Source organism: Acanthisitta chloris, unplaced genomic scaffold (genome assembly GCF_000695815.1).
Source record: "Acanthisitta chloris isolate BGI_N310 unplaced genomic scaffold, ASM69581v1 scaffold2535, whole genome shotgun sequence".
NCBI lineage: Eukaryota > Metazoa > Chordata > Aves > Passeriformes > Acanthisittidae > Acanthisitta > Acanthisitta chloris.
This window is the reverse complement of record NW_008672952.1, coordinates 38,864-50,050: the sequence shown is the minus strand read 5'-3', so window position 1 is coordinate 50,050 and position 11,187 is coordinate 38,864. Positions and strand designations below refer to the sequence as shown.

The window sequence follows — 11,187 nt, the reverse complement described above, 5'->3', positions numbered from 1 at the left end:
AGCGGGTCGGAGCGGATCAGGTACCTGCAGAGCACAGGGTGGTTACACCTCTGGGATCCTCCCCGTGGCAGGAGGGAGCTGTGGGACCAGGAATTGGGGGGTTTGGCTCAGCCTCGAGGCTGCATGTGGGGATGCTCCACAAGGCTGTGCTAGGAATTGAAAGAATCAGGAATTTCCACCAAGGGAAAAGCTCTGAGCTGCCCATCAGAGCTAAGCTGGGTCTGGAGTGGTTTGTGCACTGCTCAGGAACACAGGAATGGCCTGAGAGGGAGCCAAAACCTGTGGGTATTTATGAGAAACCCTGGAGAGCAACGTGATGGGCCCTGGGGTAAGTCTTGGGGGCACAGGGCAACACTTACACGATGTCGTTGAGCTCCAGCCGCGTGTCCGGGGGAGGATTGATCAGCACGTAGGACAAGGTGTTCTGGTGGTCATTCATCTCATCTAAAAGAGGAGGGGAAAGGGCTGGTGAGGGAAGGACACCCCAACAGACACCCCAGTACACAGAAACTGCTCTGTCCCTCACTCCCACAGCTCTGCTGAGGACAGCAAAAGGGAAAAGCCATGAGCAAAGGCAGTGCCACCGGGAGAGCACCAAGAGCATCACTGCCACCTCCCTCCAGGCCTTCCCAGCCTCTCCCCTCCTCCCCCCTGCCACAGGGGACTGGCAGGTGTAACTCTTCACAGTCCCCCCGAAATAAAGTAAGATATCTTACCTTGGTTCAGTGCAAAAGAGGGAACAGGTTAGTCTTGCTGCATTAGGTACAGCACAACGAGTCCAACCATTTGTTCAGGGCAGCCAAACCCTCCCTGGGCCGCCCAAAACACTCTGCCCACCTCTCCCCTTCTTCAGTCACTCCATTAGGCATCATCCAGATTAGGTCAAGGATTACTTCTTTCCCCTGCCCAAGGGAAACCACCTCCATGGAGTTTCAGAGCCATCGATGCTGTTCAGGGATGGCTCTAAACCACAGTGACCTCCCGGGAAGGGGCTTGGGGACACCAAGAGCTGCACCCATGGATGCTGCTGGGTGAGCAGGTGGCCTCGAGGCCAGGAGGGGCCCCTGTGCTTCCCGAAATAGCCAAAAACAAGATCATGGTGGAATGAATGGGGGTGCAAGGCTGCGGGAGGCTGGGGAGGGGTGGAAGCTGCGACACCATGTACAGACTGGGTGATGGGGTGTGGATGGACAGGGTGGGAAGGGGATGGACAGACAGATGCCAGGGCAGCATGAGGAGCACGGCAGGATGCCAGCTCACTGCAAGGCTTGTCACTGGGATGTCTCTCTGGGCTTTTGGAAAGGCCCCTCTCAGCAGCATCAGTGCACACAGAACATTGGATGATCTCAGGAAATGCAGCTTGGTTTGGGGGCAGCAGGACCAGACCTGTCTGGGGTTAGTATTAATGCTGGGCTGGAGGCTGCTCCCTATCCTGCTGCTCCCACCACCCCATCCCTGCTGTCTCCCTGCCTAGGGGTGGGGAGATCCTCCACCAAATGTGCTCTGCCATGTGGTGGGCTCAGGCTGAGTCTCCTGACAGGGCAGTGCCAATGCCAGATCAGCCCAGCACAGGGGTGGCGCAGCTGCTCTTCAGCCTTGGTGCTAGGGTGAAACTTTTCAACTGGGGCTTTTCTCCAGCCATGAGATGAGCCACAGCAGCTCCAGCCACCACAGCCACCCAGTACAGGGATGCAAACAGGTCCCTCCTGTGCTACCTTTGCCAGAACACATCCAGATGAGCATCCCTGTGGCTGGTACTGCACACAGTGCTGCTTGCAGGGGGATACTAGGGCCTTGTTTTGCTGCTCAGACACTTCCCTGGCACCTCTGAGATCACAGAAGGTGCCACAGCCAGGGAGAGCTGTGGCTGCCTAGAGGGAGATGCTGTGTGGGCCCCCTGACCTGTGCCAGGGTACCCAATCCCAGGCACCAGCTGCTCCCTGGAGCCACCAGAGAGCTTTGGTCATCCCAGTGCTCAGCCTTACAGGGAGACAGGGAGTGGCAATGCTGGGGCACAGGTGGCACACAGACCCTGGGACCCCACGGGAGACACAGGTTTGACATGACTGGGAGGTGGGGAAGGGTCCTGGCTCACGGCAGGTTTCCCTGCTCCATGGAAGCACCTTTTCCTGATCCCCATGCAGCTGAGCCAGGCACTGCTGACCACACCAAGTATATTGCCATAGGTCCCCTGTGACACACAGCAGGGCTCAGCCCAGTGACACCTCCAGCATGTTTTATCTGGGGGGAAAGCAGTGCTGAGCTCCAGCTCCCACACCCACACAGCTCCTAGCACTGATGCCACCACATCTGATGTTCATCCATGGGGTCTCCTGCTTTAGCAGGTAGCTGGGATGCATTGGGGGTGCTGGGCCCCTCTTGGCAGGACACAGGTTCTCACTCAGCCCTGGCTCTCCTGCAGGAGGGGAGATACCAGCCAGGGCTGAGCTCTGCCCAGTGCCCAAGGCAATATACTCTGCTGGCATGGGGCTGCCTCCCATGAAGGACACACTTTGGAGGACAATGCCAACGTTTCACCTTAAGCATGGGCTAGTGAAGCCAAAAATATAGCTGGGTTGGGCTACTGCTAACCTCAGGGCTGCTGCAGATTTTTACTGGCCCTTCCAGGGCATGTTACATCACTGCAGAAAGGTGAAAATGGTGCAAAATCCCTGCAGCTCCCCCAGACCCCACCAAGGTGCCTGGGGCAGCTGCAGCACTGGCAGCACCTGCAGCTTCTGCCTCATGCTGAGCCCAGCACCCGCAGCCAGAAAACAGGGTCTGCTAATGCTGGAGAGAGGTCCAGGAGGGCAAACCAAGGGGTGCAAAGGGATTTTTCAAGCACTTCCTTGCCCCTGGGCTGTGTGCACCGAGGGGCCAGTGCAGGAGCTCCAGCATCTCATCGCAGCACGCGCTGGCGGTTCCACTGCGCTCACCCCCCACTTGTCCCCTCCTCAAATTGCCACTGGCTGTACAGCCCAAAGCCAACGTGCAGAGCCATGGAGGGAAGGTTCTGTTCATGACAGCTGAGGGCTGTGATTTCCCTGTAAGAATTCAGCTAGCAAAGGGTCCCTGAGGTTTCCATCTCCCTGATTTGGTCAAGCCCTGTGTTTGCACCGCCGCTACAGGACAGTCCTTTGTTTTCCACTGCCACCCAACAAATTAGTGCTGAAAGGCTCAAGGATCTAAGGTGAAGACTGGCAAGGGTGAGGTTTGGGCTTAGCTGGCATGATCTTGTTGTATGCTGTACGCCGTGAGTCACGCGGGACTCCCAGGGAAAGGGAATTACCTTGCAAATATCCCAGGTTTACCCGATTCATCACATCACTGGCTGTTAAATTTGCTACATCCTCTACAGAACATACAGGGAAAGGCACAGACATAAACAGAGAGAGAGAGAGAGGTCAGCAAGCCATGGTTCGGCAAATATCAGAGACAAGCTCCTGCGCTGCAGCGATTAAATGAGCAAAAGAAAAAGGAAAGGGGGAGGAAGCAGAGCAACATGTTCTTCCAAAACACCATGGGTGCCCAGACACTGACAGTGACACATGGTGACAACACACAGTCCCAGCACTGCTGGATGCAGAGGTGCCACAGGAGCTCCTGCTCCACACGTTGTCCCCAGTCCCATCCCACCCCGATGGGATGTGAGTCCTGCAGCTCCCACTGCCTTTTCTCTTATCAGAGCTCCTTCAGTTTGCTCCAACAGAAATTTGATGGCTGGGCCAGGACAAGGATGTCAACTCTGACCTGACCCAACCAGCAGTGCCCTGGGAAGCCTCACTGCAGCTACACTACTACTACTACTACAACTACTACTATTACAACAGAAACTTCTGAAACTAGGAACATATAGAAAAAAAGGGGGGGAATACATTACTGCGAACCCTTGCCTAGCATCCCCTGTGCTGTCCATCCCACCACAAGTCATATCTCCTGACTCCTTCCCCAGGGAGGATGGTGATGCCCACAACCAGCCCATGGGTCTTCCACTCCAAACCCCTCCTGCACTGCACTGCTTTACATTTTCTCCTCTTTCCCATGCCTAAAGCCAAGATGTGAAACCCAAACCCCCAAACCTCCCCAAGTGAGCTCCCATCCTGGCTGGGGTCAGCGCCAGCCTGCATGCAGTCAGGGGCCAGCACAGGTTAGACAAATGCTCTTGGAGGATGGAGCAGACAAGCAGCAGCACAGGATGGGTTAAGAGAAAGAAAGAAATAAACTAAAAACCAAACCAACAAACCAAGGAAGCTGTGGGCTACGGACTTTGTCATAACCAAGGGGTGGGGAGTTGTCCATGTGGACAGAGGTGCCAGCACTGACAGGCAGGTGAGAAGCTTCACGAGCACAGAGGGACCCTGAGCGCTGCGGCTCGTCACAGCCAGACACTGGTGTCACACACAATGAAGCAACTCAGCCCTGGAGCTACCGAAATGTTTTCCATTAAGAGTTTATGAAGGATTAAAGTCCATAACAAAAGGGTCTGTGCCAGCTGATGGGGCTTCACCTCTCCCTGCCACACTCCAGGGGCTCTTGGGCACAAGGGTTTTGCTGACTTGGGGTCGGTGTGTCCTGAACCACCGTTTCTGCACAGCCAGAGAGCAGGGGGCAAGTGGGGCATCGCACCCCGGGGCTGCGTGGGGGCACTGGGTCCTGCTGCGGGCAGAAGGGCGTGAGTGAATCTGCCACTGCAAACTCCTGCCTGGAGCCATCCCAGAGCCCAGAGATGGGGGTGCTGCCTGCAGCTGGCCAAGGGTGGCAGGGGAGGGGGATCTGCGTGGTGGGACCCCAGCCTGGAACGCACTGGTCTGCAGAAGCACAAGCAAGCTGGGGAGTGAGGCACTGCTCGGAGCAGGCGGCGCCTGCAGGGTTAGGCTCGGCGTGGGGCTAAGCTCGGCGTGGGGTCAGGCTTGGCACGGGGTTAGGCTCAGCTTGGGGTAGAGCTCGGCGTGGGGTTAGGCTTGGGTTGGGGTTACCTGAGGAGCCCTGAGCGGGATGCACCACCGCAGAGAAGCTCAACCGAACGGCACTTACCGTACCCGGTGGTGGGCAAGCCCAGGTGCTTCATACGGTTTTTGACGAGCTCGGACAGCTCCTGCCGCTCGGAGCGCCGGTACAGGCTGAGGCGCTGCTGGCTGATCCACTCGGCCGTCTTGCTGGAGTGCTTGTTGCCCTTCCTGCTCAGCCTCCGTGCCCACTGCATGCTCTTGCGCCGCAGCAGGGGGTGCTCGGACTGGTCGCTGGAGCACGAGTTCCTGTGGTGGCTGGTCTTGATGCCCCAGTGCTCCTTGACGTCCTTCGTGTCCTCGCAGTCCTCAACATTGATTGAGATCTGTGACTGGAAGCCCAGCAGGTCACGGGGGATGGGGGAGCCAAGATGAACTTGGCCTGTTCTCTGATGAGATCTCTGAGAGATCTCTGACCTACGTGGGCTCTCCCAGCACATCATCTCTGTAACGGGAAAACTACCTGGATGCAGATTTCATAGAATCGTGGAATGGTTTGGGTTGGAAGGACCTTAAAGCTCATCTCATTCCACCCTGTGCCATGGGCAGGGACACCTTCCACGAGACCAGGTTGCTCCAAGCCCCATCCAGCCTGGCCTGGAACAATTCCAGGGATGGGGCAGCCACAGCAGCTGTGCTGCCACATCTCCGACCCAGCAATCCCCACTGGTGAGCAGGAATTTATGAAGAAATTGGTTTAAAGCCTTTCAAAAAGGTGAGTTCCATTTAATTAAATGTCAGCTTTCAGCTCCCTGTTGCTGCTTCCTCCAAAGCTGAAAACTGAACATATTTGAAAGGGCTCCTGGCTCACTCCTTATCCCAGTTAATTACATGTCAGGGCACTGAGGACTTCTCCCAGAGTGCAGAGGCTCAGCCAGCAGTTGCCCTTCTGCAGGAACAGGCAGCTGGCACAAGGTTTGTGGTGGCTCTCAGTGGCCAGAGCCAGCCCAGTGCTTGCCCATGGATCAGCCACCACCTGGGGGGACCAGGAGGCAGCACTGACACCGCCCAAGTGCCCACGGCTGGACGCGAGCAGCACTCACCTGCGCTCTGATGTCATGGGGCTGCAACGGGGGAGAAGGAAGGAAGGAAAAACAAAGAGTCAGCCCAGCAAAGGGACAGCCCTGCCGTGCCACCCACTGCTCCCCGTGGCACTGCAGAGCTGTGCTGAGAAGCTCCCCTGCTGCCTGCACTGCCCAGAGGGACAGGCACTGTCACCAACCCAGCTGGGGAACCAGGACACCACCACCAAAACACAGCCACGGGGCTGCTAGTGAAGGCAGAGCTTCCCCTTCCTTCATCCTCCCTATCACTGGTGCAACCAGGTCCAAGGGGACTCGTGGCCCAGCCACCCTCGTGGACCCCATCTCTGCTGGGTGATGCTCAGCTGAGACCACCAGCAGCCCCTTCCTGGCACATCTATGCTCATACCAATATGCCCCTACCTCGGAGGTTGCGAACATGTGCGACTCCGTCCTGTAAATCCCGATGGGAATCTCAGCACTGGAGGAGCAGAGCTTCTGGAAGAGGCGGCCGTACGTCCGGATCCACAGGTCATCTTCAGTGATCTTCATCTGAGCAACAGAGGGCAAACATCAACCACCCTGCGCCACGGAGAACCCGCTGAGGAGCACCTCTGGCTGCTCCTGAGCTTCACACAAGCTCAGCCACGTCAATCCCTGGACTCCACAAGAAGACCGGGGCACTTTCCACCCTCAGCCTTCACACAGGGACTTTGGTCCTTGGCAGCTCTTGGACTTTTTGTAGCCCTGAGGTTCCCCACAATGGAGAAAGAGGGGAAGCCCCACCCCTATGTGCAGGGTGACAGATCCCACCAGATCCACGATGACTTGGCCTGATGGTTTCAGCCTAAAGGGACTTGGCACCTACCGCACAGAGGTAGCCAGAGCCTGGCGTGGTGTCAAGGCCCAGCAGCAACCGAGTGATGGTGATCATGTAGTCCTTCACGAATGACTAGGGGGAGACAGTTGGGCAGGAAGCCAGAGAAAAGGTTTGCTTAGTTATTCATTGGGAGATGCAAAGGGGTGGCCACAGCTGCAGGGGTGCATCACCCAGAGCCCACCTGGCTCTCACCTGGTAGAGCAGCGTGTCCAACATGCTGATGCTGAAGACTCTCCCAGCTGCAAAGGGCAGCCGGAACATGAAGGCCAGGTTGGAGCCATTCTCTCTCTCTCTCTGGAAGAGGAAGGGATGATGTGATCACAGATTGCACACAAACTAGAGCTCCTGGCAATGGGAGGATACCAATGTAGTGTTTTGGGTGAGTGTGCCCGGAGGGAACCACAGCAGCATCCCTGCACTGAGGGAAAGGGGATTTTTCTCCATGAAAATGTGTGATTGTGTTTTCTGGACATGGGAAGAGCACAGGACCTCGAGGAGCTCAAATGTAGTAATTGTCAGTATTCACTTCCCAGGCCGCCCTGCAGGGAAGACCTTCTCTTACCTTTTCTAGCTTGGAAAGGGCAAGAGAATAACTGTCCTTTGCTCTGAACTGCATGAACCTCATGTTGGAGGGGTGGGTCAGCTCTGTGATTATGCTGAGGCTGGGGAAGAGCCTGCAATGGAAAGAGACCTGTTATCCTACAGCTCAATCAGTGGTGAGAGCACTCAGGGCATTTAAAGCCTGAGGAGGACCAAAACCATCCCTGTGCCCGTTTGAGGTCAGAAATAGCTGATTAGATGCTGTTTCCCAGAGCGAACCCAACACGAGATGTGTCCCCCTGCCTGCAGCCACCACTCCAGCCATTGGCATCCTTCCTGGCCTTGTCCCCAGCAGTACCCCTGCCTGCAGCCACCACTCCAGCCACTGGCATCCTTCCTGGCCTTGTCCCCAACAGTGGGCAGTGGCTGTGACAGAGCCAGAGCAGCAATAACCCCTCACCTGAACATGGTCTGGACGTTGACAATTGTCTTTGCGTCTGCCATGTAGTCCTCCTCAGCACTCATCGTGCTCTCCTTGTCCACAACCACCAAGTTGTCGGCGTAGATGATGCCACACTGCAGCAAGCTGTCCAGGCTGGGCAGTTCCCAAAGAGAAGAGCGCAGGGTCAGCCCTTGGAAATGACACAGGGAAGCAGCACGCTGCGATACGCAGCGCTACAGCAACCCAGGCTGCTCCCAACCACCAGCTCTTCACCTGCTCCCATCTACTGGGGGGTTTGACAACCCAAGAAGTCAAGGGTGGGCTCAGCTCTACAGTACCAATCCTGTGGCTTCTCATGGGGTGACCCAAAATGGGATAAATGCAACACATTCAGGCAACACCATAAGTCATGACAGCTACATGTGGAAACACCTACTTGTCAATGGTGCCCTCCATGTAGTAAACCATGGGGAAACAACAAATGGCTTCCAGAAAGTGGTGCTCAGGCCTGGAGGGAGAGTGACAGAGAGCAAGGTGGTTCAGCAAGTCCATGCAGCAAAAACAGACACAAGACCCAGGACAACATCATCCAAGGTACCCATTAGTGGCACTGCCATTGCCCCACGCTCCTATCCCACGGTATGAGATGCCCATGAAAACACAGGGAGGGCTCAGTGTGATGGAAAACAGCCGTGGAAAAGTACTTGCTTGTTGTCCAGCAGCAACACGATTGGGTTGAGCTCTTTGCGGGACCGATAGTATGCGCGGAGGGGAACGATGAAGTTATACAGCCCATTCCCAGCCGTCTCTGCCGAAACGATAATCAATTTGTTCTTAAACCCATAGGCTTTGGCATCTTCGAAGCTGTTGTGCTTGCAGCCCTGTGTGGTAAAAGGCAGCACAGGCACTCAGTGTGTGGCTCGTGGCCACCCACCCACCATGCTCTGGTTGGGCTGCAGGCCCCAGGATGCCACCCAGAGCCCCATCATACCTTGTCCAGCCTCAGGCAGCAGAATGGAGCTTTCTCAGGTAACAGATGGCACAGAGTTGGGGAGCTCCCAATGTAGGGGGAGTTTGGGGGGTATCCCTTCACATATCTGCAGCAGAGAGAAACCACAGCAGTGTGAGCACACAGGGAGAGCTTTCCATATATCCCAAACTCAGGTGCTGAGGAATAACGTTCAACAGCAGCCCAGGATTCAAGCACGTCACTAGCAAATGTTCTGCAAAACTCTCCTGGGGCAGCTGGAAATTTTCCCAGATATACATAGTTTTTGCTACACAAAGGGCTGTTCATGTGCTCATGGAAGAGCTGAGAGGGGCTGAACCTGAGCATCCCTCAGGGACCGTGGAGCACCTATCACGTACCATGGCCCGGGTCTCTCAGAAACTGGAATGAACCAGAGAGAACCAGCTCCAACTGGAATGAACCATATCCAACTGGATCAACATGGATCCAAGAGGAATGAACCAGAGGAGGGAGGGCTCGACTGGCAGCGAGCGACTCACTCCACAACTGCTGACCCCTCCTCGTCCGACTGTGTCATCTCGTCCTCCGACTGGTCGCTGAGCAGGTCACAGGGCAGCAGGGAGGAGGTGTCTGCCAGCTCCAGCACGGGAGCGATGCTGGGCCGGCGGTTCCCTGAGCCGTTCTCCGCTGGCAGTGCCAGTTTGCTGCTGTTGGCAGGGCGACACTCTGTGTTCTGCAGGTCCATGGCCACTGTACCTGGACACGGTGGGGAGGGAAGCACAGCAAACACGCTCTAAGAAGGTGAGGAGAGCTGAGACAGTGCCCTTGGGCCCTGCACACAGGGATGAGAGATGCCCAGATGATGCTCAAGCATTCGTGGGCACAGGGAGTGTAGGCAAAGCAGCATTATTAGGGTGTATGTCTGAGATGGCAATTCTCCAGCCTGATGCCTGCAACTCTTTGCAGGCTCTGGGAGACACCAGCCAGGTTAGGAACAGTCAGGTTAGGAAGGATGTCTGCCCCTCACTGAGATGCTGTCCTCCCCATGGACATCCCAGTGGTCCTCAGCCCCCAGGGAGAGGCAGGGAGGCAGCAACATCCTCACCCACCTCCTGCAGCCTTCCTATTCAGCTCCAGATCTTAGAATCACAGAATTATTAAGGTTGGAAAAGATCTCTAAGATCATGGAGTCCAACTATTAACCAGCACTGCCAAGCACATCATTAAACCATGTCCAGAACTGCCACATCTACACAGCATTTAAATCCCTCCACTGCCCTAGGAAGCCTATGCCAGTGCTTGACAACTCTTTCCATGGAGAAATTTTTCCTAATATCCAATCTTCATGCAGGACACTAGAGGCTCCCCAATCCTGTCCTCCAGCAGCTTACAAAAATCAAACCCATTGATGGAGTGTCCCATCAAGCAGTGCCCAGGCACTGGCTTCACTGGACACCACTGCCCTGCTCATACTTGTGCCACTTCTGTCCCTCTCATCACCCTCTGCCAAGGGTCCCTCTGTGAAGGAGCTGTGTGAGAACAGTGACAAACGCTGCTCAGCAAAGCTCTCTGTGGCTTGCTGGGGGATAATCTATGCAAATTGCTGCTCGTGAGTACAAACACATAAATTATTTGCCTGACATATAATGTGCTCGTGTGGCTCAGCCTCCCCAAAACTCTCTCTCCCCAGATAAAAGCGGGAAGTAATGACTCATGGTATTTTTCATTTGCAAAAATGCACCACTAGCTGCAGAGCAAACTATGCTCTTCATCAGGTTGAGAATTATAAACATGATTTAGGATGTGGCCAAAGGCATTTCATCTTCCAGCCTTGGAAATAATTGGGGGCTAAATCCAGGCCTGGGGGATTTATGCAAATACCCTTAATGATAATGGACATCATAAGGCTGAGTAATGATATTTGAGCTTGCTGAGGGCACTCAGGGTGCAAGGAGATGTGTATTTTACTGGTGAGGCAACTGGGACAGGATGGAATGGGATTTTCAGTGGCTTTGGCACTGGCTGGGGACAGGGCAAGGCGTGCAAAAAGCGAAATAAAAGTCAAAAGGGAAGAAAATGAGTCCAAACCTGGAGAAGGCAATGGAGAGGTGTGTGCAGGCTCCTGCTCCCACTGAGGGACCCCCACTGCCCCCCTAGGCCCCTGACTCACCCATGCTGGCGATGATGCTGTGCACGGGCAGGCGAGATGGGCCATCATAGCTGCCTCTCCCAGCAAAGCCCTTCTTCTTCTGCTTCTCCTCCTGCTTGAAGATGAAGGCAGAGTTCTCCTCCTTGGTGATGTTGATGTAGAAGCAGGTGTCAGATGC

General features: G+C 55.4%; 1 protein-coding gene across 1 annotated transcript in view; it reads right to left on the bottom strand.

Moving 5' to 3' along the window:
* Nucleotides 1-11,187, bottom strand: part of KCNT1 (potassium channel, subfamily T, member 1) — a 37,001-nt gene that overhangs the window by 386 nt on the left and 25,428 nt on the right. The window contains exons 19-32 of the mRNA XM_009074699.1: nucleotides 11,031-11,187; nucleotides 9,400-9,616; nucleotides 8,882-8,987; nucleotides 8,599-8,771; nucleotides 8,327-8,398; nucleotides 7,909-8,043; nucleotides 7,471-7,582; nucleotides 7,101-7,202; nucleotides 6,897-6,980; nucleotides 6,452-6,580; nucleotides 6,050-6,070; nucleotides 5,035-5,338; nucleotides 360-444; nucleotides 4-24 (exon numbers count right to left, since the gene is read on the bottom strand). The exon at nucleotides 11,031-11,187 is cut by the window's right edge and continues 33 nt beyond it. Coding sequence (XP_009072947.1) covers nucleotides 4-24; nucleotides 360-444; nucleotides 5,035-5,338; nucleotides 6,050-6,070; nucleotides 6,452-6,580; nucleotides 6,897-6,980; nucleotides 7,101-7,202; nucleotides 7,471-7,582; nucleotides 7,909-8,043; nucleotides 8,327-8,398; nucleotides 8,599-8,771; nucleotides 8,882-8,987; nucleotides 9,400-9,616; nucleotides 11,031-11,187 — 1,718 coding nt within the window. The remainder of the gene's footprint in view (nucleotides 1-3; nucleotides 25-359; nucleotides 445-5,034; nucleotides 5,339-6,049; nucleotides 6,071-6,451; nucleotides 6,581-6,896; nucleotides 6,981-7,100; nucleotides 7,203-7,470; nucleotides 7,583-7,908; nucleotides 8,044-8,326; nucleotides 8,399-8,598; nucleotides 8,772-8,881; nucleotides 8,988-9,399; nucleotides 9,617-11,030) is intronic.